At 43.8% G+C, this 25,887-nt stretch overlaps 2 protein-coding genes across 4 annotated transcripts in view; one reads left to right on the forward strand and one right to left on the reverse strand.

Annotated features, from left to right (window-relative positions):
* Window positions 1-13,735: 13,735 nt before the first annotated feature.
* On the forward strand, window positions 13,736-19,481 carry GINS2 (GINS complex subunit 2). The gene is made up of 5 exons (XM_027847588.1): window positions 13,736-13,888; window positions 14,833-14,947; window positions 17,022-17,121; window positions 18,028-18,154; window positions 18,555-19,481. Exons 1-5 carry the CDS (start codon window positions 13,799-13,801, stop codon window positions 18,678-18,680), a joined length of 558 nt encoding a protein of 185 aa, XP_027703389.1. The 5' UTR covers window positions 13,736-13,798; the 3' UTR covers window positions 18,681-19,481.
* A 1,849-nt stretch (window positions 19,482-21,330) lies between these two features.
* The window catches only part of GSE1 (Gse1 coiled-coil protein), a 789,996-nt gene continuing 785,439 nt past the window's right edge, over window positions 21,331-25,887 (reverse strand). For all 3 annotated transcript variants that reach the window (XM_027847713.1, XM_027847715.1, XM_027847714.1), the window contains one exon: window positions 21,331-25,815. In XM_027847713.1, coding sequence (XP_027703514.1) covers window positions 25,681-25,815 — 135 coding nt within the window. In that variant the 3' untranslated portion in view covers window positions 21,331-25,680. The remainder of the gene's footprint in view (window positions 25,816-25,887) is intronic.

The raw sequence follows: 25,887 nt of genomic DNA on the forward strand, positions 1-25,887 counted from the left end.
ATAATAGGTGATTAGACAATATGACCTCTAAGGCCCTTACCAGCCCTGATCTTTTGCTAAGATCCTTTCTAATCCTTTACATGCATAGTATATTCCATTGGGTGTGCCCCTGGGAATATTTTTTTTTTTAAGGAGAACACTGACTACTTAATCATAAATAACATTATTTTTATTCATCAAATGAACTAATAATTATTAAAATTTATTTAAATTACTTAAAAATAAACAACAAAGCTTTGCTTTTAAACAAATAGAATTTGTCTTAATTAAAAACAAGCCAAAAATGCTAAACTTTTTCTGAAAATGCATAATCATTCCTATGCTTCCAGCTTGGATGTTTTGTATTAAAATGTCCTTTCCGGATCCAACATTTTCTATGTTATTAAGCCCCTTCTTGCTCTAACTTTCTACAGGCATAATTGGGAGGGCCAATGAGATTTGTTACCTCCAACTTCCCATTTCTATGGCCTTTTTCTAACCCCCTTCTTCTCCTTCTCCTCTCTTGGAGCAGGACTACTACTCTCTCACCTCCTTTTGCCTTTAGGAAAGCCTCTGCTATCAGTCATTTATATCTCAGTATGAATTACTTAAAAAATCAATACTTAGATACCCAGGACTATTTATATTTCACGCCTATCTCTTACTCAGGAATTTAGGGAATAGGGATGCCCCTTACCTCCTAGGATTTAATTTAAATCTTTCCCAACATGTATTGATAGAGATTCCTGAGATGAAAGAACACCACCAATATGCTGGCTTTTGTGCTGCCTAAGGCTTCCTTCAGCCTATGAACCTGGTCATGTCAACCCCTGGACGATGGACCAGACCTCAGAACTCCATTTCAGAAGGTGAGGGAGACAGTGCAATCCTGCCCTACTTAGAAGGACACTGTTTGCCAAGTGGTGCTAAGGATGGAATCTGGACCTGTGGTTTTCTTACTATTGGCATAGAGAACTTCCAATGGACAAAACTCTCTCTACAGATGCAGGTCAACATCTCAGCGATTTGGAGTCTTAGAAAGTTGCTTAGAGTACTTCAGGTTTAAGGGATTTAACCCAGAACCTGGGTGTGTCAAAGTCAGGACTTGAACGTGTCTTCCTGGTTTCTTGGCTGACTCTGCTAGAATAAAGATACAATGACCAAAAAAAAAAAAAAAAAATTCTGTGCTCCCAATTTTGTACCTCCATCAGAAGAATCCAAGGAAATTAGGTTGGGTAATCCTCCTTGTGAACAAGATAATTAGGCACCAGGATCACCGATCTAGGAGGCAGGAGACATTCATTTTTGTCCGGTGGCTATCAACTAGATGAGGGACTCAATCTTTTTTGTGTCATGGACCCCTTTGGCAGTCAGAGGAAACCTATAAACCCCTTCTCAGGGTTGCCCACATTCATAATCGAAAAAAATACTAAATTTCAGGTAGAGGTTAGTGAAAATACAGATGTAATTGTTTTCCCAGTCAAGTGTATGGAAGTCCTGAAATATGTCCACAGACCCTTAGGGGCTCATAGAACCCAGAATAGGAACACATGGACTAGATAATCCATTGAGTCTCCTAGATAATTCTTTGATTCTTAAGTATTTCTGGCCTTTGAGTTGCAGGGAGGTGGGAGAGCCATAGAAGAGGTCTTAATTTCACATTCTGCCTACCAGGATTCAGGAAAGAAATTGGCATCACAGGTTGAGTTTGTACTTTGATCTGAATCAATCACAAGAAGACCTTTTCTTAGGGTACTAGGAATAGGGTTGATTACCCACCCCAAAGATGTATACTCCCCACTGTCCCACAATGGGAACAAAACTGTGACTCAAGAAAGATGGCAGCCTGGTGAAAGGGATTGGCTCAGCAGCTGATGGTGCAGTGAAAGACCCAGGGCTCTTTTAACTAAAAGTAGCCCCCAAATCTATATCACCACCAGAAGCTCTTCCTCTCCCACCTACCCTCCTTAGGAGCCCCCCTCCCCCAGTTTTTTTTTTAATTTACCAAATTCATCATTTCATTGGCATAGGGAACTCCCACTATATAAACTCCCTTCTACAAATGCGGTTAGAACCCCTCTGCTCCGTGTAGTCTTTGAGAGAAGCCTAGGGGCACTAAAAGGTTTGAGCTGCCTAGGGGCACTTGCCCATCTAGGCTCATACAACCAGTGTGTGTTAGGGGCAGAACTTGAAAAAACAGATCTTCCTACATCAGGGACTGCTTCTCTATCGACTACACCAGTGTGTCAAACTCCAGTAGAAGCTGGGGTCACTAATCCAGTACATAAAGTGTGATATCACCATGCTTCTTGATGTTAGCCTTTCATAACTTCTCATCATGGCAGCCTATCAAGCTTTCTCTTGCCTTTTTTTCCCCCTGACTTCTCCTTAATAAAATGATCTTAGGTGACCTTAGTCTCTGGAGAGCAAGGCAGCTCTAGAGAGATGGGGAAACTGCTAAGAATGGTCTAAAAACATAATTGAGAATAACCCCATTGAAGAAGCAAAAGGAGAGATATAGAAACAGATCACTATGGTACAAAGAGCTCAGATATTAAAAGGATGAGTATGAAAGACAAGAGGGACATATAATGAAGAAGCCATTAAAAAAAAAGAGGGCATATATCTGTAAGAATGGTGGAAAAACTAAGGCCCAGAATTAATTGTAAGATCTGGACAACAAAAAGGGGTTTTTTAAAGCTTACATTTGGGGGACTAGAGGACCAAGGAAAGGATAAGGGCCTGGGAGGGTGGACTGAGGGGGGAACGCCTGTTTTGAGACAAACAGTTCACTATTAAAAGGAGATTCCTCAACTGTTTTCCTTCTGTTTTTTCTATCGAGACTAAGTTTGGAATAACTAAAATAGGAAGAAAAAAAAAACTGATTCCTTGGGAATTGAAACCTAAGACAGGATGGTAAGGAAGCACCTAGCTGTTCTAAATGAGTTTAAATCACCTGGAACAACAAATTACATCCCAAGGGCTTGAAAGGGTTTGGGGGATGTGATGGTCGAATGGCTAATCTTGGAAAAAATTATCCTTGCCTGACTCCATAGGTTGGGGAAGGAAGGAAGGGGGATTCTGGGAAAGGCTTTGAATTGGGGAAGCCGAGGAGTCCATCAAACAGCCGTTGTGCTCTGGGGCTGCTGTGGTTACAGCCTGGATTTCCGGAGGACCCCTGCCCAGAGTCCCAGTGGCTGCCCTGCTCCTTGCTCCACTCGTCTTTACTCTCGCTGGCCCCTGGTCTCCATTTGTTTGTAATCCTCTGCTCTTTATTCTAGGCTTTTAGTGCCCATGGCAACAGGAGCAGAGAGGGGAGGGAAGGAGGTGAGTGTGCCTGTGTGAGCCCACTGTTCCACCCCCATGAGGCCTGCACCAGAGGCTGGGTTATTGACACAAGGATTCCTGCTTCTTCCAGAGAAAAGTAGGGGGTGAGGAGGGGAGTGACGCTCGCCTTGCTGGCAGAAGGCCTGATCTCAGCTGTTCCTGCAGGGCCTCATTCAGATGGTAACACAGGGCTGTCTCTCTCCCACCTTGCCGGGCTAGATCTTCTTACCTTGTAGATTCAGCAAGCTTAAAAAGCTAGGCATTTGAAAACCATAATAGGGGGCCTATTGGTCTAGTCGGCATCAGGAGTGCGTCTGCTTATTAGAGATAAAGAGGCACATTTCAGCTGATGGCTGCTTCTCTCCATAGAGATTGTGACTTTCTGCTCCATTTGTATCTTGTAATTCCCCCCTCCCCATTCTTTCTGGCAAACCAGATCTCTGCAGTGGCCTCAGCCTTCTAGTTCTGAGTTACAATAGACCCATATGGGACTGCGGATGATTCGGTGCCAGAACCAAACGAACATGCCCCAAATAGGGTTTCATCTCAGGATGCTGACGTGCCAGGCGATGAGCTGCCTCCCGGAGAGGGTGATTTCCCAGCTGTCTCTGTACCTCCCTGGTGATCTTCCCGGGGCATGTGGCTGCAGATGTCCCGGTCTGCTCCCCACCGGGGTCTTGTGATCAAGGCATTCCTCTCCCGGGGCTGTGTTCCCTTCCAATCCCAGCTCCTGCCCCCAAGGGAAAAACTCTCTGGCGGACAGATTAGTGGCTTCTCATTGTACCACCCCACCTCCCCCTAAGCTGAATTTATAGAAACCCGTTTTTTGAGGCCAAGAGGGTGGAGGCATTTTGATCAGATCTGGAAAAGAAATCCTGGCTCTGCTACTTACTTAACCACATGGTATAGAAGAAATCATGTTCCCTCTCTGGGCCTTAGTTTCTCCATTTATAAAACGGGGGTGGGAGGGACCTAGGCAATGGCCTTGAAGGTCACTTTCAGCTCTAGGATTCTTTCCATTTTCTAATCCAAAGATACCGTTCCCAATGTCTACCTTTTCAATTTTGTTCTCCTTTTCATGGACTATGTTTATAGCTCCCTTAGTTTTCATTGATTTTTAATATAAAAGCAAAGTGGACTAATTAAGAACAACATTTTTTTTAAAGCTTTTTAAGGAGAGGGGAAAAAAAAAGACTTAGCCAATGGTGTGTGGAGAAGAAATAAATGGAAAATGTATAGCACTAATCACACACTGAACCTCTTAACCTTGACCCTGACGTGACCAGGAAGACTCCCAGGTTCCAAGAAGAGAGAGGTAGGGCTTAGGTACCAGGAAGGAGAACTCATCAGTAATCCTGGGGGGGGGAGAAAAGTGTGAAAACAGATGGAAATTTAATTTTTTAATGACAGCAGCAGATGGCAAAAGACACAAAAGTGTATTCACACCATGTCGGAGCCATTTATAGAATGAACGGCTGGCACCACTGTAATGCATATCAATAGGGTTTGTGTTATCACTCCCCTGTGAAATGGAAGAGAAGAGCAGTATCTGGAGCCCGAGGATTGTGATCTTCTCTCTGGGTGAACTTCAAAAAATAGAAAAGCTGGCACTCCTGGGAGGAACTTGGATTTGGTGCCAGGCTGAGCCACAGGTAGGTGGGGAAATACCTGTGGCGGCTTGGTAGATGCCAGCTGCCCAATTACTGACTCTGCTCGGTAATCCCTGCCTCTCTCGCAGCTTGGGTCCAGGGATGGAAGAATTAGGCTGTGAGAAGATCTTTTCCATCCTGTGTTCTTCCGTTGCCAATCATTTCTTCCTAATGCCTTCCTTCCCCCAAGGAACAACCACCCCTCCATTTAATTGGGTTATCGACCCAATTCAACAAGCATTTGAATGTTCCTAGGTATAGGACACTGGGGGCTGGAGGAGGAGGAGGATAGAAGCAAAGACATATTACCTGCTGTTCCTTCATTCGATAAACATTTATTAAGGACCAACTGTGCACTAGGGTGGATAGAGCAGTGGGCTTGGAGTCAGGAAGACTCATTTTCTTGCGCTCAAATCTGGCCTCAGGCACTTCCTAGCTGTGCGACCCTGGGCAAGTCAATTAGCCCTGTTTGCCTCAGTTTCTTCACCTGCCAAATAAGCTGGAGAAGGAAATGGCAAACCATTCCAGTATTTTTGCCAAGAAAACCCCAAATGTGGTCACGAAGAGTGAGACATAACTGAACGCCTACAACCATAGTGACTGAATCAAGAGAAAGATGATGGTTACGATCTTTGATTTATGAACTAAGCTTGATTGAAGCTGATCTCTTTCACAGTAATAAATTCTATGACACATGACAGAGATCAGTCAGTGAGCCAGCTATCGTTTATAAACACCTAGTATGTGCCAGGCAGTGTGCTAAGGGTTGGGGATACAAAGAAAGACAAAAGTCAGTCCCCGATCTCAAGGAGCTCACGGTCCAGCAAGAGAAGCAAAATACTATTATGTACAGATAAGATATACACAGGACAAATTAGGGGGTGATGTCAGAGGAAGGCATTAAGATTAAGAAGAACTGGCAAAGGCTTTTTGTAGAAGGTAGGACTGGAAAGAAGTCAGGGAAGCCAGAGGTGGAGATGAGGAGGGAGAGCATTTCAGGCATGGGACACAGCTAAAGGAAATGCCTGGAGCCAGGAGATGGTGGATCTTGTGTGAACAGCTAAGAGGCCAGAGTCACTGGACAGCACAATATGTGGAGGACAGAAGGGTTTAAGAAGAGTAGAAAGGCAGGAAAGGGAAAGGTTATGAAAGCTGATGACCTTTACTAGAGTGAATTATTTCAGAAAATGTCATCTAGTAGATGAAGCGCTGGAATTGGATTAAGAAGCTATAGGCTCTAAGCCCAGAGCTGCCACCTATCACCTCTGAGACCTCTGGTCAGTCAGAATCTCTAATGGCCTCACTTTCCTCATCTCTAAAATGATGAGACTGGATTAAATGATCTCTAAGATCTCTACCACTATGATCCTGTGAGCTCTTATCCTAGGACCAAATGAAAAATTCCATTACAACAAAATCATTTGAATAGGAGTGTGACTAGTATTGGGTGGGGGCCAGACATCGTGCCATGGTGGTGGTGGGTGGGGGTGGTCAGTTGAAGGAACTGGGGATATTTACTCTGGAGAAGGGAAACAAAGATGTCAGTTGTGCTTGGGGACGTGATGGCTCTTTTCAGGTATCTGACGGGTTGCTATGTCAAAGAGAGTCTGTTCTACTCAGCCCCTGGGGGCAGAACCAGAAGCAGTGAGTGAAAGTTAGAGAGAGACACGTTTTGGCTTCATGTAAGGAAAAAAAAAAATTCCTAGTCACAGCTGCCCCCAAAGTGTAATGGTCTGCTTCAGGAAGTCATTGCAGGTTTAAGATACAGATATATAGGTAGACAGGTAGATGGGACATAAAAAGAATCCTTATTTGTCCATCTATATTCAATCTCTGTAATGTCTTGCCCCAAGATAAGGCATTTATTAAGTGCTTACTATATGCTAGGCATTGTGCTAAGTGCTGAGGATAGAAATACAAGCAAATGAGACAGTCCTTGTCCTCAAGAAGCTTACATTCTAAAGGGGGAAGTCAACACATAAAGGGAAGCTGAAAAGTTTGGGGCAGAGTACTCAAAGAGGGGCATGGGATTGTCAGTGAAACTGGAAAGTGGCAGTCAGGGAAAGGAACGCTGACCACGAAACTCATGCTCTGAAGGGAATAAGAGTTTCGATGTGCCCAGAACCCTGGCTGAGCAGCCGTTGGCCACCATTATTCCACTGCAATCTCCGACTTCTCCTTCCTCTCTAAAGAACTGCTCTTGCCATCTGACGGAACTATGTCCAGTTTCCACGAATTCTTCTTTCTCTGAGGGAAGGTGAAGGAGAAGGAAGGGGAGTGTTGTCCCATCTTTTCGAAAGTGCCCAAACCCAAGTTAGTTGAAGTTAGAAAGATGTCTCCTCCGTTAGACTTCGAGCTCCTTGAGGGCAGGGGCTGTCTTTTGTCTCTTTTTGTATCCCCGGTGTTCTGCACAGTGCCTGTCACAAAGTAGCCACTTAAATGTTTATTGCTTGATAGATAACAAGTATTTATTAAGCACCTAATATGTTCCAAGCATCATGCCAAATGCTTTACAAAGATGAATTCATTTGATCCTTGAAACAACCCTGGGAGGTAGGCACTACTATAATCCCCATTTTACAAATGAGGAAACTGGGGCTAACAGCAGTTAAAGGCTTTGGCCAGAGTCACACAACCAAGGAAAGAGTTTGAGGCCAAATTTCAACTCAGATCTTCTTCCTGACTCCAAGTCCAGGGCTCCACATACTGTGCCACCTAGCTGCCTCTGAAAGGATGAAGAAGGGAGACTATATCTCATTTTCTTTTCTTTGTTTTTTAAGGCAATTGAGGTTAAGTGACTTGCCCAGGGTCACACAGCTAGTAAGTGTCAAGTGTTTGGTCTGAAACTGGATTTGAACTCAGGTCCTCCTGACTTCAGGGCCGGTGCTCCACCCACTGTGCCGCCCAGCTGCCCCCAACATATCTCATTTTCAGTCTTGTTATTCAGGCTTCAGTACACACCTGACTCATAAGAGAGTTCCTCAAGATCTTCTCAACTGACCTCACCTCTAGTTTCCTCTTCAACAGAAGTCCCCAGCCTTTCCTCCTAGCTGGGTCAGAGCAAGTAAATCACTTTAATCCCTTTTCTGCCTCAGAGTACTGGTTTTGTACAACTACTTCTGCTTGGAAGGGAAGTGATACACAGCACTCCTGCCCTTTTAAACTCCTGGTGGTCCTCAGGTCTTACAAATCACCTTGGAGCTCTGATAAAGCTAGGAAGGCAATGAGTAACACTTAAGCAGGGAGGGACCCCAGATCCTCATTTTTCTTGCAATAGGATGTTTTATAGGATATCAGGCTTCGAGGGAGCTTTGGACTCATCTAGCCTAACCCCCTCATTTTACAAGGGGGGAAAATGAGGCCCAGAGAGGAAGTAATTTCCCCAAGTTCATGGAAGTAAGCAGAAGTGAGATTGAAACCCAGGGTTCTTTTCTTCTTGGCCTTGAGGATCAGTAAAATCCTCTGAGATCTGGAAGATTTCTTGCAGTAAGCCTTTTCTGGGCTTATAAAACCCTACTGAGTGTTTGTTTCAAATGAGAGGTAACCTGAGCATAGGTATTCTCCATTGTTCATGAGAGGACCTGGGTTTCAAGCCCCGTTCTGAGTTACCGTGTCTTACTCTCCGTGGCAAGTACGTAATGCAGTGCATAGAGCTTCGGACCAGGAGTTGGGAAGATGGATTTAGGCATTTAAATTTTGTCTGATATTTCTTAGCTGTGTGACCCTGGGCAAGTCACTTAACTGCTGCCTGCCTCAGTTTCCTCACCTGTAAAATGAAGATAATAATAATAGCCCCTTCTTCCCAGCATTGCTGTGAGGATCAGATAACACGTATAAGCACTTTGAAGTTCTATTAATGACTAGTGATGATATGTTTGACCTTGGGCAAGTTGTTTCTCTTATCTGGACTTGTTTCTTGTTCTGGATGATTTCTGAGGTTTCTTTACCTCAACATATTAAGACTGGGTCCATGAAGTAGAATCACAAAGTGCTCTTCTCTTTTCTTAATTCTACTCTGGAACACAAATCTTTGTCAATCAAGGAGACACCCACCCATCCATCAATCAAAAATCTGGGTAATCTGGCAGAAGCTGCCATCAGATGCCTGGAGGAGTTTCTAAATTGGGAAGGGGGTAGGAGTGAGAAGCCTATGCAATCTTGTGGAGTTTGTCTTCAGACCTCTAGTCTTCCCTTCAGGCATTATTTCCCCATCTTCCAGTTGATTCTTCCTATACCATCTCAACAATCCAAAGTCCGGCTATTTGTTCGAGCTGTCCTATTTCTCTCTCTCTCTCTCTCTCTCTCTCTCTCTCCTCCACTTGCTTAAGGCTGGCTAATCAGCTCATCAACTCCCTGGCGTCAGTGGCTATGACCTTTCCCCTATCAATCAATCAATCAAGTCACATTTCTTAAGAACCTACTGTGTGCTAACCATTGTGCCTGCGGGAGGCAGCATGAAAACAAATAAATACAAAGCAAGTTTTATACAGGATAAATAGGAAATAATTAACAGAGGTAAGGCACTGGAATTAAGAGGGGTTGGGAAAAGCTTCCTGTAGAAGGTGAGATTTTAGTTGGGACTTAAAGGAAGCCAAGGAGGTGAGTAGTCAGAGTGGAGGAGTCCATTTAACCAGAGAGAATGCCTAGAGCTGAGAGATGAAGTGTCTTGTTAGTGAAGCCCCTAGGGTTTGAGGTTTTGAGTCCAGATTTACCTAGTAGCAGATTTTCCCCCATATTAGAAGAATTTTGGCATCACTGAGAAGATAGGATTTGAATTTGGGAGAAGGGTGAGAGATGTTTTCTCAAGACAGTATAAGGATGACTATTCTAAATACCCAAATTAACTGCAAAGATCCTGTGAAGGAAGAAAGTTACAGGATAACTTTGTTGTATATTTGAAAGGAACAGCAAGTTGTACATAATGGATCTGCAGTTTCAGGGTAATCTTTTTTTCTAATCCACTTTGTTATGGAAATGCTTGTTTTATTTCTTAAGTTTAGAATTTAAAAAAAATATGCAAAAAAAAAGAAAGAAAAAGGAAAGCATAATGCCTTCTCAGGCCTAGGTAGGCCTCTTTCACCCTCTTTCTCTGATTTGTTCATTTAGATTATAACTAGATTGTGAGCTGCCTGGGGATAGGGACTTTTTCTTAAATGTCCCTATATCTCCACCAGCTGATGATATATGGAGTTTTTATTAACATTGAGAGACAGCCTACTTTAGGGATACGGAACTGGCCCGAGAGCCAGAAAGACTTGGGTTCAAGTACTGGTTGTCACCCTAGGAAATTCAGTCAAAAAACATTAAGTACCTACTATGTACCTGATTCTGTGCTAAACTTAAGCCTGAGTCACTTCACTTCTCAGGCAGGGGTGTGCTGGTGAATGTTTAAGACACATTTTAAAATTTAATCTGCCCCCTTAACATTTTGTCCATCACTTTCTCAAGTCTAAAACAATTGGTACAACAATAAATCAGGCCCCGATGGAGAGCCTTTGCCAATTCCAAAGGTGTAGATGCTCACACTTACAATTTAACTATCATTTGAACTGACTCTAGCACCCTTCTGCTCTCAGGGCTTTCGGCACCTCTCTGAAATGATAAATTACAGAGAACACATATGTCTGCATTGGTAGAGAGTTTTCTCATCCAGGAATTCCCTATAACAATGAAATCACAGGTCTAGTGCCCATTCACTTAAGACATACTATTTTCAGTTGCTTCCCCACTGCCTCAAGTCTGGCTCCTACCTCCATTTTCAGTCTTAATGCATATTACTTCCCACCAATCAAACATTTATTAAGGGCCTACTAAGTGCCAGGCACTGTGTTAAGCTCTGGGGATACAAAAAGGCAAAAGAAAAGTCCCTGCCCTCAAGGAGCTTCCAAATGAATAGGGAAGACAACATGCAAACAAATACATACAAAGCAAGTTATATACGGGATAAATAGGAAATAATTAACAGAGGGAAGGCACTAGAATTAAGAGGGATTGGGACAGGCTTCCTCAAGGAAGGTGGGATTTTAGTTGAGACTTACGGGAAGCTAGTAGGAAGAGCATTCCAGGCATGGAGGATAGCCAGAAAAAATGTCAAGATCCAAGAGATGGAGTGTCTTAATGGAACAACCAAGAGGCCAGTGTCACTAAATCAAAAAGTATCTGGGGGTGGTGGTATGTAAGGAGACTGGAAAGGTAGGAGGGTATTAGGTTATGAAGGGCTTTTAATACCAAACAGAGGATTTTATATTTGATCCTGGAGGCAACAGGGAACCACTGGAGTTTATTGAGTGTGTGTGTAGGGGGTGTATGTGACATGATCAGACCTGCCCTTTAGGATTTCACTTTAGATGGATTGTAGTGGGGAGAGACTTGAGGCAGGAAGAACCCACCAACAGGCTATTGCAGTAATCAAGGCATGAGGATTTGCAGTGTCAGAGGAGAGAAGGGAGTGAATTTAAGAGATGTGGAAGAGTTGAAACCAACAGGCCCCGGCAACAGCTTAGATACTGGGGGAGGGGGAGAGGTGAGACAGGGTGAGGAGTCCAGGATGCCTCCTGGGTTGTGCGCCTGAGACACTGGGAGGATGGCGTTACCCTTTAAGTAATAAGGAAGGAGAAGGGGAAGGTTTAGGGGGGAAAGATAATGAGTTCATTGAGTTTAAGATGTCTACTGGACATCCAGGGGTAGCTAGGTGGCGCGGTGGTTAGAGTACTGGCCCTGAAGTCAGGAGGACCTGAGTTCAAATCTGTCCTCAGACCAAACACTTGACACTTACTAACTGTGTGACCCTGGGCAAGTCACTTAACCCCAATTGCCTAAAAAAAAGAAAAAGAAAGAAAAAAAGAATAGTACTGGACATCCAGTTAGAGATGTCTGAAAGGCAGTTGGAGATGCCAGATTGGAGGTCAGAAAAGAGTTTGGGACAGGGCAGGCAGACTTAAGAATCATCAGCAAAGAGATGGTAATTAAATACTTGTTTGTTGATGGGATCACCAAGTGAAGTAGTGTAGAGGGAGAAGATGCCCTCTGGGTATTAGTCACTCTGGCCTGCTGTTTCCTAACCACTAGGACCACAATCCCTCCTGCTTCTGCCCTTTAACACATCCTGGCTCCCATTCTGGCCCTCCTCACCATGGCTCTCCCCTGGAACAAGCTTCATCCCACCAGAAACTCAGACTCACCCTCTGGCTCCGACAGCTGAGATTTTTTGCCTCCATGAAAGCCTTTCCAGATCCCCTTGATGTATGACCTTTCCCTAGGAGGAAGTAAACCCCAGGAGGGCAGGGATTGCTTTGCTAGCTTGTATCTCTATCCCCAGCACTTAGCACATTGCCTGACACATAGTAAACCCTGCTATCTATCTGGGGTGTATGGGGCACTCAGGGAGGACGAGCACCTCTGGTATGAGGGCTGCTCACCCACCTTTGGTGTCCACCTGTCACCCAACTCTGGCCTGTGGCTCCTAGAAGCTGTAGCATGCACTGTGGCCCCACCCCGGTAAAAGCCTCTCAGCAGAAGGGCTAAACCAGATTGAGGATAACCACCAGCTCTCAAACCTCACAGTGAGTCGGGGTAGTGTCTACTCCAAATGTATAAAGACTTCCCCCTGCCTGAGTGGGAGGATGAAAACAACTTGTTCCGATGACCATTGAGGGGGATGAAGCAGGCGCTGTAGAACGCTTAGAGCTCGGTCAGACATCAAAGATGCCAAGGTCATCCACTGCACCTCGGGCCATCACCAGTCGTCCTGACTTTTGTCCTGCCACCGGACTTTGATGACTGGAAGAGAGAACGAGGCTGATGACTTTGGGCAGCTCTGCCTCCCTCACTTAAACCTAATTTTCGAGGTATCACCCATGATGTCATTGATCCTCTTTGAAAATGAAGCATGAACAACGCTTAGTAAAATCTACCTAGATATCTGGGATGCACGCACTCCTCCCCTCTGCCTTTCTCGATTCACTTTGCGCTGATGCTGACGGTGCCGTCTACCTCTGGCAATCCCCTTGTATTGACAAACATAGCAAGGAGTCCCTTGATAACTGTGTACTGAGTTCGATCTTATTTGTGTCTTCATTTAACAGAGGAGGGACTCTAAGCTTAAAGGCAGGAGGTGGTTTGCCTAAGCTCACACAGTTAGTGGGGGTCATGAGGCTGGATTTGCTGCCTTCAACAGAGCACGGATCCCACGAACTTCATGCCCAAAGGATGAGTCCTGGTCCAAGGGACGGCTGGGTTGGGTCCCAAAGGTCACTCCTCACGCCTCGGGACATCAATGCTGAGCTAGACACCCAACGGGGTTGCAACAAATGCAGAGGCCTAGGGCTGAAAACCCAAATCTTTCTTCTGACTTGGGGTTCAGTAATATTTGGGGGGGCCCCTGGAGAGAGGTCAGCATGGGAGAGTGGAAAGGACAGTGGACTCGAAAGGTCGGAGGCAATACTCGAAATCAGGTCTTCCTGACTCCCAAGCGCCACAGCGTAGGCCCGGCGCCCCTCGCTGCAGCGCTCTTCTCCTCTGCTCTGTCACTGTTGCAGAGGGTGCGGATCAAGAACGAATCGGAGCCTCGGGCCGGCACGCGCAGCTCCGCGGGGAAGCTCCGCAAGCGCGAGACGCAAACACGGAAAAGCCGAGCCGACGAAGGAGGCGGGGCGCGCGCTCGTCCAATCCCCGAGAAGGTGACGTCACCTCCCCGCCCTCGAGTCCTGCGTCGTCTCTCCTGATAGGTCCTCCTGAGGCTCCTCGCACCGGGGGGCGGGGCGGTCGGAGTGGCGGGAAGTTGGCGGCTCCGCCCTCAGCCTTTGAGCTCGGGGTTCTGATTTGGAGGGCCCGGGGCCGGACCCATGGACTCTGCCGAGGTGGAGTTCCTGGCCGAGAAGGAGATGGTCACCATCATCCCCAATTTCAGCCTGGACAAGATCTACCTCATCGGGGTAATCGGATGCCGGGTCTCCCCCCCACCTCCCTGCGTGCCTCAGTTTCCCTCCCTCCCTTCCTGGTACCTCAGACCTCTCCAGCCCCACAGCCTCCCGGGACCTCCGCCTCTTCTCCGCCTTTGCGCCCCTCCTCCTTCCCGCCTCCCGAGTATCCGTTCTCACCCCCAATCCCCGGGTCTCAGGGTCCAGGGTCCCCTCCCGTAAGACCCTCTCCCCGGACTCGGGCTTCACCTCCCTGGAGCCCTCCCTCTTGCCTTGGAACTCCTCCTCTGGCCCCAGATACCACCCCTCCCCTTCTCCTTTCTTCCCTTCCCCCTTCTCCCCCTCCTCCCGTCTCTATCTCTTTCTCTGTTCCCTCCCCCTCCCCCTTCTTCCCTTCCTCCTTCCCCCTTCTTTCCCTCCTCCTTTCTCTATCTCTTTCTCTGTTCCCTCCCCTCCCGCTCCCCGTCTCCCCTCCTCTTTCCCCCCTCTTTCTCTCTCTCTCTCCTCTCTGTCTCTGTCTCCTTCTCTCCTCCCCTCCCTCCCCCCTCCCCCGCCTCTCCTCCTCTACCCCTCCCCGTCTTTCTCTCCTTCTCTCTCCTCTCTCTGTCTCTCTCTTTATCTCATTCCCTCTCTCCCCCTCTCCCTCCCTCTCTTCCCTCCCTCCCTTCCTCCACCCCTCCCCTTTCCTCTCCCCTCCCTTCTCTTTTTTTCTCCACCCCCAGTAGAAATTGTAGGTTTGAAGGAGACTTCCTGGGAGTAACAGTAAGTTGTTGTAGACTAAGGTGTAGCTGTATTTGGACACTCAGTAGCTGTCAGCGTTTTGGATGGCGGTGCCCTTTTGGATGATTTTATATCTTTTTTTTTTCTTACTAATGCCACAATTTCTTTTCATTTGGCTGAGGTTCACCTTGCTGTTTTGGTCTGTTTTCTCGTGGTGACTTGTTTTCCCTCTCTGGCAGGGAGATCTGGGACCTTTTAATCCTGGTTTACCTGTGGAAGTACCTCTTTGGCTGGCAATGAACCTGAAACAGAGACAGAAGTGTCGAGTGATTCCTCCTGAATGGATGGATGTTGGTAAGGGTGGTGGCTAAGGGTGCCTGAAGTCTAGTTGGAAGCCAAGGATGGGTGTAGTGGGGACAACTGATTGGATTATGTCTTAAGTGGCTGGGCAGGTGCTTTTCTCTTTACTATCTACTGAACTTCAGCACTTAAGTAACCCTTGCATTCTTGTTTAATTTTTGCATCCTTGAGGATACTTGACTTTATAGTGTAAGTAATATTATCCCTTTATATGTACTGACATATCTACATGCATGCTCTAGGTGTATACTGAGGCTCAGAGAGATGAAGGGACTTTCCCAAGGTCCCCCAGCATCCCCCAGGGATGGAGGAGTCAAAACTGGGTCTACAAACTCTCTTGCCTCCCATGGGAGAATGTTTTGCAGGACCGCCTTTAGGATCAGGACTATCTTTCCTGAAGGGGCAGGTCAATCATTCGTCAAAGAGGGATTCATTACTCCTCACTCATTTCCAGCCATTTGATCTAAGAATGGCCCTAGTCATGTATTATTTAGGTTTTAAACCTTGGAGGTGTTGTTGTCCAGTAGAAATGGAACGAGGATAAGGGGGTCTATTGCTCCTGTTACCCTGAGTGCTAGGCCTGGAGTTAGGACGAGCTGGGTTCAAATTTGACCTCAGCCACTGACTAGCTGGGGATCCTGAGCAAGTCACTTCACCTTTGTCTGCCTCAGTTTCCTGAACTGTGAAATGAGGATCACAGTAGCACCTACCTCAGAGGGTTGGTGCAAGGATCAAATGAGATCACATTTGTGATGCATAGCATAGTGCCTGGCACTTAGCAGGTGCTTTATGAATGCTTCTTCCCTCCTGCTTCCTAGAGAGGTATCTAGCTGAAGCAGTCCCAAACCCGTTGGGGGAAGGCTAAATGTCTGTGCTTCTTAGCACACAAGTGGAAGGCATGTTTCCTTTCCCGTATTTTTGTTTGTTTGTTTGTTTGTTTTTAGGCAATTGGGGTTAAGTGACTTACCCAGGGTCACACAGCTAGTAAAGTGTCTGAGACTGGATTTGAACTCAGGTCCTCCTGACTTCAGGGCCAGTGCTCTATCCACTGTGCCACCTAGCTGCCCCACTTTTCCTGTATTTTAAGGGGCCTTTTTTTAAAAGCAACATTGAGGGCCATTGAGGTATTGCTTCCCTTGAAGATTCCACTCCCGGCTAGGGCTGTGGAGCTGCATGGTGTGGCATTGGTTTGGGAGTTGGAAGATTTTTTCATTCTAAGCCCGGCTGTGATATCAGTAGCTGTGAAAGCTGACAAGACCCTTACCTTCCGTTTCTTCATCTGAAATGAGGGGGTTGGAGTAGATGACCTCTGAGGTCAGCTGCTCCAAACCCCTGATACCAATGCCCTCCTGGATCAGGACTGAATTCACTCGTGGTTCCTTCCTATGAAAGAGGCTTTGGGCGATTTGGAAATGAATTGGGAAATCCTACTTGTGTCCCTGATGCCAAAGGGCAAAGGTTCCTCTTGTAGCTTAGTTCAGTAAGGATTCAGCAACTTGGAGAATTAGGCGCAGAGGTAGTTAGGAATTTTTAAATAAATTATGTCTGTCTTGTATTTCGAAGCCATGAAGTCTTGTTTGACTAGAACAAAAATGTAGTTTCACTGTATCCTTTCAGCATGTGATTATCCCGTGTATAGGACGCTTTGGCAGAGACGGGATCTGGTGGACATACTAGCATCTGGGCAAGTTTCACTGACTTGTTGAAAGAAGAGATAGCCATAACACATAAATATTTTACTGAGGAAACAGTTCTTATCTCTGTTTTTTCCCATCCCAGGGAAGTAGCCATCAGCTACTGCAGTTTGTCTGGCACCTCTGATTTCGGAATTGCAATTGTTTTCTGCTTTTCCTCCAGCAGTTAAATAATAAATTAAATAAATTCTTGAATTTGGCGTTATCTGGGCAATTTGTCCTGTATGAGTCTACTGGTATTTTTTTTAATCAGCCTTTCTGTTTAAGGAGAATGGCCTGAAATACTCTGGCTGACAAAATAGATGCAATTTTATGATTTTTTTTTAAAAAAAGAAATATTGTGAATATGAAACATTTTGCACTCTATATTTCAGAAAAGTTGGAGGAGATACGAGATCAAGAGAGAAAGGAGGAAACCTTTACCCCAATGCCTAGTCCTTACTACATGGAACTTACCAAATTGTTGTTAAATCAGTAAGTACTGTCTTTGCGATTTCAATCCATTAAACATTTACTAATTGCAGTGTTGAGGGCAGGGGTGGGGAGGGGAAAAGAGGAATAAAGAGTTATGACATTAGTTCCTGGCTGTAAATGTGAATCATTTTGCTTGTTCCTGCTTACCTGACTTTGGCCATCCTTTCTTCTAACCCCAGCTTCCATTTATTTCCTTTACCTTTCTCACCTTGAAAATTCAGCTTAGATTCCCCTTACCTGAAAGGTTTCTACTTTATATGACTTTCTTTACTCTTCTATGTAGCAAAGGGATGGTGTGATACAAATTTTTACTTTATTCATTTGCATTTGTTAACATTGTTTTGTGTTTGGTTTCTTTGAGGGCAAGGCTCACGTTTTCTGTTTGTTATATTCCCCTGAGTGCCACATCCTTAGGGGGTGGCCATTAATGATGGCTAGTTAACAACTACCATCACCTCCTTGGGCCAACCTTGAAACGCTTTCCTGGGCATGCATCATACAAAGTACCGTAATGTTCCCAGTACAGACTCTTGACACACTGAAATTACTAAAGCTGAGCCTGACAACTGGAGAAGCTTTACTTCAAATCTCAGTTGTATTAGAATGTGAAGTGTGGGACACGTAAGGAGATGTTCTTGTCCTGGGCAGTTGCATTAACGAAAAAGGAACTTCACTGATGACTGGTCTAAATTGGACCTGGCCACTTGGCACTAAGCTTGTTAGGTCCTTACATTTTTAAAGTACAAAATGCAATCAAAGATAGTTAGCATCTTGCTCTTAAGTCCTGGTAATATTGCTTAGACAGAGGCAAGGAACTTTCGGCCTCAAGACCCCATGTGGCCTGAAGGTTCCCCACCCTTGGCCTAGGACTTTGTACCTGTTCTGATGCATTTTTGTCTCCTCTAGTGCTTCGGATAACATCCCCAAGGCAGATGAGATCCGGACCCTGATTAAGGATATGTGGGATACTCGAATAGCTAAACTCCGGGTGTCTGCAGACAGTTTTGTCAAACAGCAGGAAGCACATGCCAAGGTATATATACATACATATAGTAAGACACTTTTCATGGATTCGCTCCATTCTGGGACTACATCAGCTGTTTGAGAGGGAAAAGGATGAGATACTCGTGTCTGGGAGCACCTAGACTTTGTGTAGTTCTATATTTAACATGGGAATAATTTGGTCACTTTCATAGCAGCCAAGGTTTGAGTGAAAGTAAACATCAGGTTTTTTTCCTTGAATACCTTGATTCTGTTGAACTGATATTAGTTTTACATGTTGTGGCATGGCATTTGAGTATGACTTTTGCAAATAGAATGTGCCTTTTGTACTTTTGGCTTGGTTTTTGCAATGATAGGTTTCTTACTTTTACCTTTATCCCTCAGATTTATAGTAAACATATTACTCATTGTCTTTTTTTCTTGCCCTTTAGCTGGATAACCTAACTTTGATGGAGATCAACACGACTGGAGCATTCCTCACAGAAGCCCTAAATCATATGTACAAACTCCGCACAAACCTCCATCCTGCAGAGAGTGCTCAGTCTCAGGACTTTTAGAGGAAAACATTGTAGCAAGAGAGACCCCATCAAGTTTTGTTAAGACTGAGGGTAGGCAGCGGAGAGGAGGCTAGTTTGGTACCTTGCCCACTTTTCAGGAATGGACTTGCTATAATTGGGAAGTTCTTAGAATGTCAAGAGCACATGTTGATGACGAAGGGCAGAGTGTCACCCTTTCCTTTTCAGTAAGAGAAGCAACAGGTGTGAGACTGAATATTAATCTTCAGGCCTCCTCTCACTTTCAGAGGATGTCTTTGGGCCCACATCTATTTTGAGTAGCCCTGTTTCGAAACAGTTTCTTCTCCCTGGAGATTCCATTCACCACCCACCTCCCACCCCTCACTCTATTCTGCTGAAATGAATGGTGGTACAGCGTTTAGATATTGTCGGCTCAAGGTTTTTGAATTTACCCTTTCCTTACCAGCAGGATGTAGTTTCTCGTTTTCATAAGATACCAGTGGCACAATAATGAAGGTGTGATTTAGAATTTCATTCTGCCTACTTTGTTTCATTTTCTACTGGCCTAACATCATCTTAACAATTTTACTGTTGAGTTAGACTTAGAGAGATGGTACATTGGGACAGTCTCATTGGATTGTTACTGATGTTCATGTTTCGTGGTTTGCTTAGGCTCTTTCTGGTGAAACATGTAGACTGAATCAACCCCAGAAATGGTACAATGGTTTGGGGGTTTTTGCCCAGTATTACAGTAACAGTAGTCACTTGGCTGTTGTGAATTGCACACAAAACACTTGGTCGGTTGTTTGCCAATAAACTTGTAAAGTGTTCTGTCTGTTTGGACTTGAATGGGCTTTTCCTTTTGCCCTTGCTGAGTCAGCTAGTAGAACTATTAATTCAAGAAAACGTCTTTAACCAGTGAAAAAGCCAAAGCTGTACCAGGCAGAGCTTGGTGAAGACATCAAGCACAGCAGAGAATTTGGGCCCCACTTCTGATAGGGAATCGAGAGAATGGCTTTCGGTTGCAGGCAGTCAAGATTCAGACAGCCAACCTCTCACAGCTGATTTCCTTGGTCAAATGGGGATAATAACAGCACCTTGCTCCCAGGGTGGTTGTGGGGATCAAATGAGATAGTTTTAAAGCACTTTCCAAAAACCTTGAAGTGCTATATGCTAGCCATTTTTTTTAAAGAATGTTCTACTTTCAAATAATAGTGATGAGTGTCTAACCAAAAATTACCAGTCAAAATCACTAGTGTTAAAATGCAGATGTGGGAAATGTCTGGAGACGATATTTGACAGGTGGTTCTGAACCTCAGGAAATGGACTAGAATGGAAGCATGAAAACAAGTTCCTCAGGGACAGAGATTGTCATCTTTGCACGATGCCTTCCTGGAGCCCAGTGTACTGCACAGAATGCTTACTGGTGACTGGAAGCATCTAGCAGCTGCACACAGAAGGTGCTTAATAAATGCTGACTGTTTCTCCAAAGGTCTCCATGTTAGAAAAATCACGGAGGCACCTGTGACCAGACGGGTAGGGCAAAGGTCACACACCAGGGTCCCTCTTTACCCTGCATGACTGACTTTGTAGACGTTCAAGGCAGCTGTTACACTTTAAAAGGAATTTGTGAAGAAGCATTCTCTCCACTTACCCACCCTCTCTGGTGAATGCTGGTTTTTCAAAAGCAGTTTGGGATCAGGATGAAAAATCGGTATGCTGCTCCCATCAGCTGGAGGAAAATTGGTAGCTAAGCAATTGCTCTATAGTTACTTTCCAAGCCTGTGGTCAGAAGCAGCATTATTTCACAAGTTCTTGAGGTAAGGCTGCTAATTCCTAAACAAAACCCCCAAATAAACTATCATGAGTATTTATTTGAATAACCGATGACGTCTGTTGTGTTTGGAATGATCAGTAATTTAGCAGCTTGGAAAACAGACTTTAGATGAGGGTGTGCAGGCTTCTGAAAGGGCTGTATACTGCCACCCAGTGGCCAATGACTTAAGTACTGAGGGATGGCTGACAAATATATCCTCGTACATCATCTACTAGGCAAGCTTGTTGATTCCCAAAATGTTTATACTTTAGGAATTCAAAGTCAAACGTTATCTGTAGGCGCCATAGGAATCACACCCCAGTTCTATTTTTCTTTCTTTTCTTTGCTCTAAAACTGTGGTTTCATGTCAGATTTTCATTGTTCCTTTGACCTTGGGCTAAGATTCATCAAATGTTTATTGAACCAGGTGCAATACACTGTGCAGGACATAAACATATAAATGTTAAGACTTGACATCTTTGTAGTTGTGTGGGGTCAAGTGTTTTGTGATTAACTTTATTTGGCTGGCAGCTGTCTTGTGGACATTTACTAAATATGTTGGGTGGTTTATGTGTCATTTCACACATCACCTTTTGGAATAAATCATGAGCAAAAGAAGTTCCTGGCCTTTATCCTAGCTCACAACCCATTCCCATATTTTATGATTACATCCCTTGTTATACTGGCTTTTTGGAGTGGAGGGAAGCATATTCAAGAACTGAAATGTCAGAAATCCCTGTTTTTCGTTTTTTTTCTTTTTATTTGCCAGTTTCTAAAATAGAAAACCAAGTCTGAGTCATAGTGGAGCTGTTGAATGGTTTGTGAAGGCCCAGCTAGTCCTTCTTAACACTTTAATCAGAAAATAATCCTCAACACTGATTTAGGAAGATTTTATTTTTTGGATGTTGTCAGAAATTACAGCAATATATTCATAAATACCTAATTACTACATTCAACAAATAATATATTACAATACAATTAATTCAAACAAGTACACTTAGAACAGGTTTAATTTCACAGCATCTAAACTGCCCCCCTGTTGACTGAGGTGCCCTTCCTCCTCCCATGTACTGATTTACTGCTCTAGGAATTATGCACAGGGTACATACAAATCACAACCAATCAGCACGGGCTTTGGGTCAAGGCAGAACGAAGAATTCTTAAGAGTAAAGCACAGGGTCCAAAAGTTGGGGATAGGCTACCAAAGGCTTAAGAAAAAAATAATCAACAGCGTTTGTTACTTTAAAGAGTATAGGAATTGCTGCAAGTGGCTAATATACAGTCAGAGTGCTAGGATTGGCGCGTGTTGACCATCTCCATCTAGTGGCAGCTCCTTGAAATCCTACTGCAACTTAGAACTTGGAGTGGATGCATTTTTAACAAGATTTTTTTTTTTAATGGGTCCTCTTTGAAATTCAGTTCTTCATAAATATGGCAATTGTGGGGCAGTGACTGAATATACAATGTTGTTTTAAAAATGCCATTCATAAGTGAATTTGGATCACAGCTTCATGTGTTTCTAGATTAATGAAATTAATTTCCTTAAAAGGGCAACTTATTGATTTCTCCAATTGAAGCCCCTGATGGAGATTATTCCAAATTAACGTCACCTCTTCTAACGTACAAAAGTGACCGAAGGTGACATCTTGGTTACTCTCATCTTTTCTGATACAACTGATAGACATCAGCTGTTCCTTCGGAAGCTGAACTACCATAAATGTCTTACTTCAATAGCAGAGCCAGCCATGTGTTGCTTCCAGAATGTCTGTTTGCAATAGGAAAATCACATCATTGGGACGTAAGTCCAAGGAATGAAGAAGCCTCAGGAGCATTTTGCTTTGTTTCAATTTGGGGGTGAAGTGCAAATATCTGTCTAGCTGCTGAACCTTAGGATTCAGTTGTTTTCATCATTGCACCCTTAAGGAATCTGGGTTGCAGTCTTATTTCTGCAAAAATAATGTGCCATTTCTAGTTGCTAAAGACCAAAGTCTCTATATAAATCGTGAAACTAAGGGAGCCTCATTAAATCTAGAGCCAATCATGATAAATATTTGAACTTCTACTATTTTGCATTCTAAAGTTTTTTTCTGCGTTTCAATCCATTCCAAGGAGAAATTAAAAAGCTTCCCTGATTTTGTATTGTCAGTTTTTCTCACAGCCAAATTAAAAACATACTACTAAGGACTGCCATATTCTCATATTTTTCAGAATGGAGGTGTATGAAAATAATTGCAAATTATTTCTGCATCAGGGCTGTTCTAAACATGACAAGGGGGAAAACCCACCAGGGTATTTACACATTTTAGTAATGTGTTTTTTATTTCAATAGTTCCTCATCCTAATGGTCATTGCTGTACTATAGGTTTCGATTTTGTTTTAGAGGAAGAGTATTCAGAGATCTGCATAAGGAAATGAGCACTGAAAGCTCAGACATCAAGCTGAGACTCAAATGCCAATCAGAAACAAGGGAAGTCAAAGCTTTCTTGATAGTAGATAGTCTCAACCCCTTGGCATCTATTAATCAACAGGTACCTTTGGAAACCATGCCATCTCTTGCCTGCTGTTATACCAGGATGGCCAGAGTGAGAGTCCATTCAAGGCAAGAGCTGACAAGATATTCCTCAAAGCCTGGAGGTGGTGGCCAGATAAACTAAAATTAAGCGTGTTCCAGGCTAGCCCCATTCCTTGAAGTCCTTTGCTGTCCTTTCCCTCTTCCATGATGTCACAGGCCTATGAGCTGGCAAACCTTCCTTTGCCCAGTTTCCTCTAGCCAAGGCTATGGCTAGCCCAAAAGTTAACAACAAAAAAAGAGGCCAAGTTATTCCATGGACTGTGGAAAAGGGCTCTGGAGCAGAGCCAGCAGCAGAAAAGGCCCCTCCCTCAGAAATTCCAGACTAGATACAGCAAGCAGATTTTGTTCTGGGAAGTACATTGATACTTTTTGCCCTCGTCTTTGGCAAATTAGCTCCTTTACCTCCAAGCTCCACCTACAGAGTACACGGCAAATTTCACAATGTCTTTTGAGGGGAGGAGGTATACAAGTACAGCCTTTCATCTCTCTTCAAGTAACATCTCTGGAAAGGAAGGTGCTTGTTGACTGCTGATAATACTGGCGGCCCTTTTTGTCTGAGTTTGCTAATAACTGGAAGATTCCTGGCAAACATACAAAACAGACTGTGTAGGAACAGATAAAACCACGTTAATGCCATCTGCTAGAAAGCTGTATATATACCGAGAAAAGATCGGGACACCTTTTACCAGTGGAAGAGCAACATTCCAAGCAACTCAACTGCTCACTAGCTAACTGGGAAAGTTTAAACATCACAAATCAACATAACCACTCCCGTCTTCTGCTATCCATCCCCAAAACATTCTTTTCTCTGGGAATGGGACCCCTCTTTCTGACCCGATTTCCCCATCCACAGCGAATCTACCCAAACAACGCAGAGATGGATCAAGGCTAAGGCAAGATAGAAGAATCCCCTCTCTCATTCTGTACAGTTTCTAGCCTCTCCTGCGCTTGCCATATCCATTAAAAAGGAAGAGGAGTTCAGCTCAGACATTATGTTACCTCTACGTTTAGGCTCTTCGAAAGCTTTTAAAACTTTGCATCTAAGTGAAGCTGCTAAAGTTTCCTACTTTGCACCTGCTCAGATTGCTGTAAGACATCATAGATTTAGATCACAGAACATTTACTTCCTGAAAAGGTCTCTGAAAAGAAAACACACACAACACACACACACACACACACACACACACACGCGCGCGCACTCACACAAAACACACAGAAAGTAATTTTTAATCTTGTTCCCAACACAGACTATCCCCTCCTCACTCAATAGCAGCTGGTCATATTTGCAATTTACTTTCCAAGTGCTGGAAAAAAAATATAACAACAACAACAACAACAACAGAAAGAACAGAGGAAGGGAAGGAGGGAGGTTAGAAGTGATGCATGGCTTTTTAAAGAATTCTCTGGTACAACACAAGTTGAAAATGAATTGACAGCATATGCGCCAGTGGAAAGCTTTTACTTTGCGTCTTAAAAAATTCTGTAAAATGCTTCAATATTTTAATGTTCTGACCAGCAGCGGTACAAACACTAAAAGCAAGGTTTTTTTTTTTTTTGCCAAAAACAAAAAACGAAAACAAAAACAGAAAAAAAAAACCAACAAAAAAAAAACAAACCCAAAACAGGAAACCAACCCCCAAACCAACCCCCCCAAAACCACATATTAAAAATGGCAGGCTTTTTATAACAATAATTAAAGTAATAAAAACATACAAAACTTTGTTTTTTTTTTTAATATATATACACAGTACAAGGCCGAAGCACCTTTTTGACTTTTTTTCTCTCAAAATTTGTGTATGTATGAAAACATAACCCACTGCAGTAACACAATGTTGTGGGTCTGTGTGTGTGTGTGTGTGTCTGTGTGTGTGTGTATATCTGTATAGTTCTGTACAATAACACCCCCCCCTCCACCCCACCCCATAATAAAAAGGTACCCTCCATTTGTTTATTCATTTTATTTTTAGATAAGTGCATTTCCAGTGGGAAAGCCTTAGGGAAAGTCTCAAGTACTGTGGCTTTGTTTGCTCCCAGGACATGATGCTCTGAAGATAATTACTTGAGTAATTGAAATGAACAATCCTGTCACTTACAATGCACCCAATCTCCTCTCCAACTGAAGAAAGCCATATACTTGTGGGGTAGATGGAGGCCAACTCCATCTTTACTGAGCAGAAATTCAGTTCTTTTAGTACTAATATGGCAACAGAAAGAATACAGAATTGGTTTGATCCAGTCAAGTGCAGATCTGCACTCCTGGGACACTGAATGGGTCTTAGTGTTGGTAATGAAACCTTCATCTTCATCTTATATATATATATATATATATATATATATATGTATATATAAAAGCCAAAACAATAAAGGGGGGGCATAAAGAACAAAACCAACTTGAAAAGAAAACAAAAGCTATGGGCCTCCTAATTGGGTTGCTTGCAGAATTACAAAGGTGATTCGATTGCATTGAAGTCAAGATTTAAGTTTTTTCCTGGATCCCAGAATCCTTTGCTTCATGCATGGCACATTCTCAAATTCTTTTTCTTTTTTCTTTTTTTTTTTAAGCTTCAAACCTCCCAGTGAAAAATATTAAATATTCAAGGTAATAAAATAGATAATATTTCTATACTCTATGTTCGGCCTAGTGCAAGGGAACGTCACCTGGGATATCCCTTGAAGTAACCCCTAGACCACTGCATTGCAGGCAACGCAAGGCACTTTCGTAAGTGATCCAGTTCTGCCTGAAGTCGCTCCCTTTCTGAAACAATCTTCTGTTTCTGACTCCTTAATTCCTGTTGGAGGCAGAAAAGAAATTTGCTGTCAAGACAAATTCTACACTGTCAGGGAAACTCTGCAGCTCCTCT

Source organism: Vombatus ursinus, unplaced genomic scaffold, assembly GCF_900497805.2.
Source record: "Vombatus ursinus unplaced genomic scaffold, bare-nosed wombat genome assembly UNPS02005286.1, whole genome shotgun sequence".
Lineage (NCBI taxonomy): Eukaryota > Metazoa > Chordata > Mammalia > Diprotodontia > Vombatidae > Vombatus > Vombatus ursinus.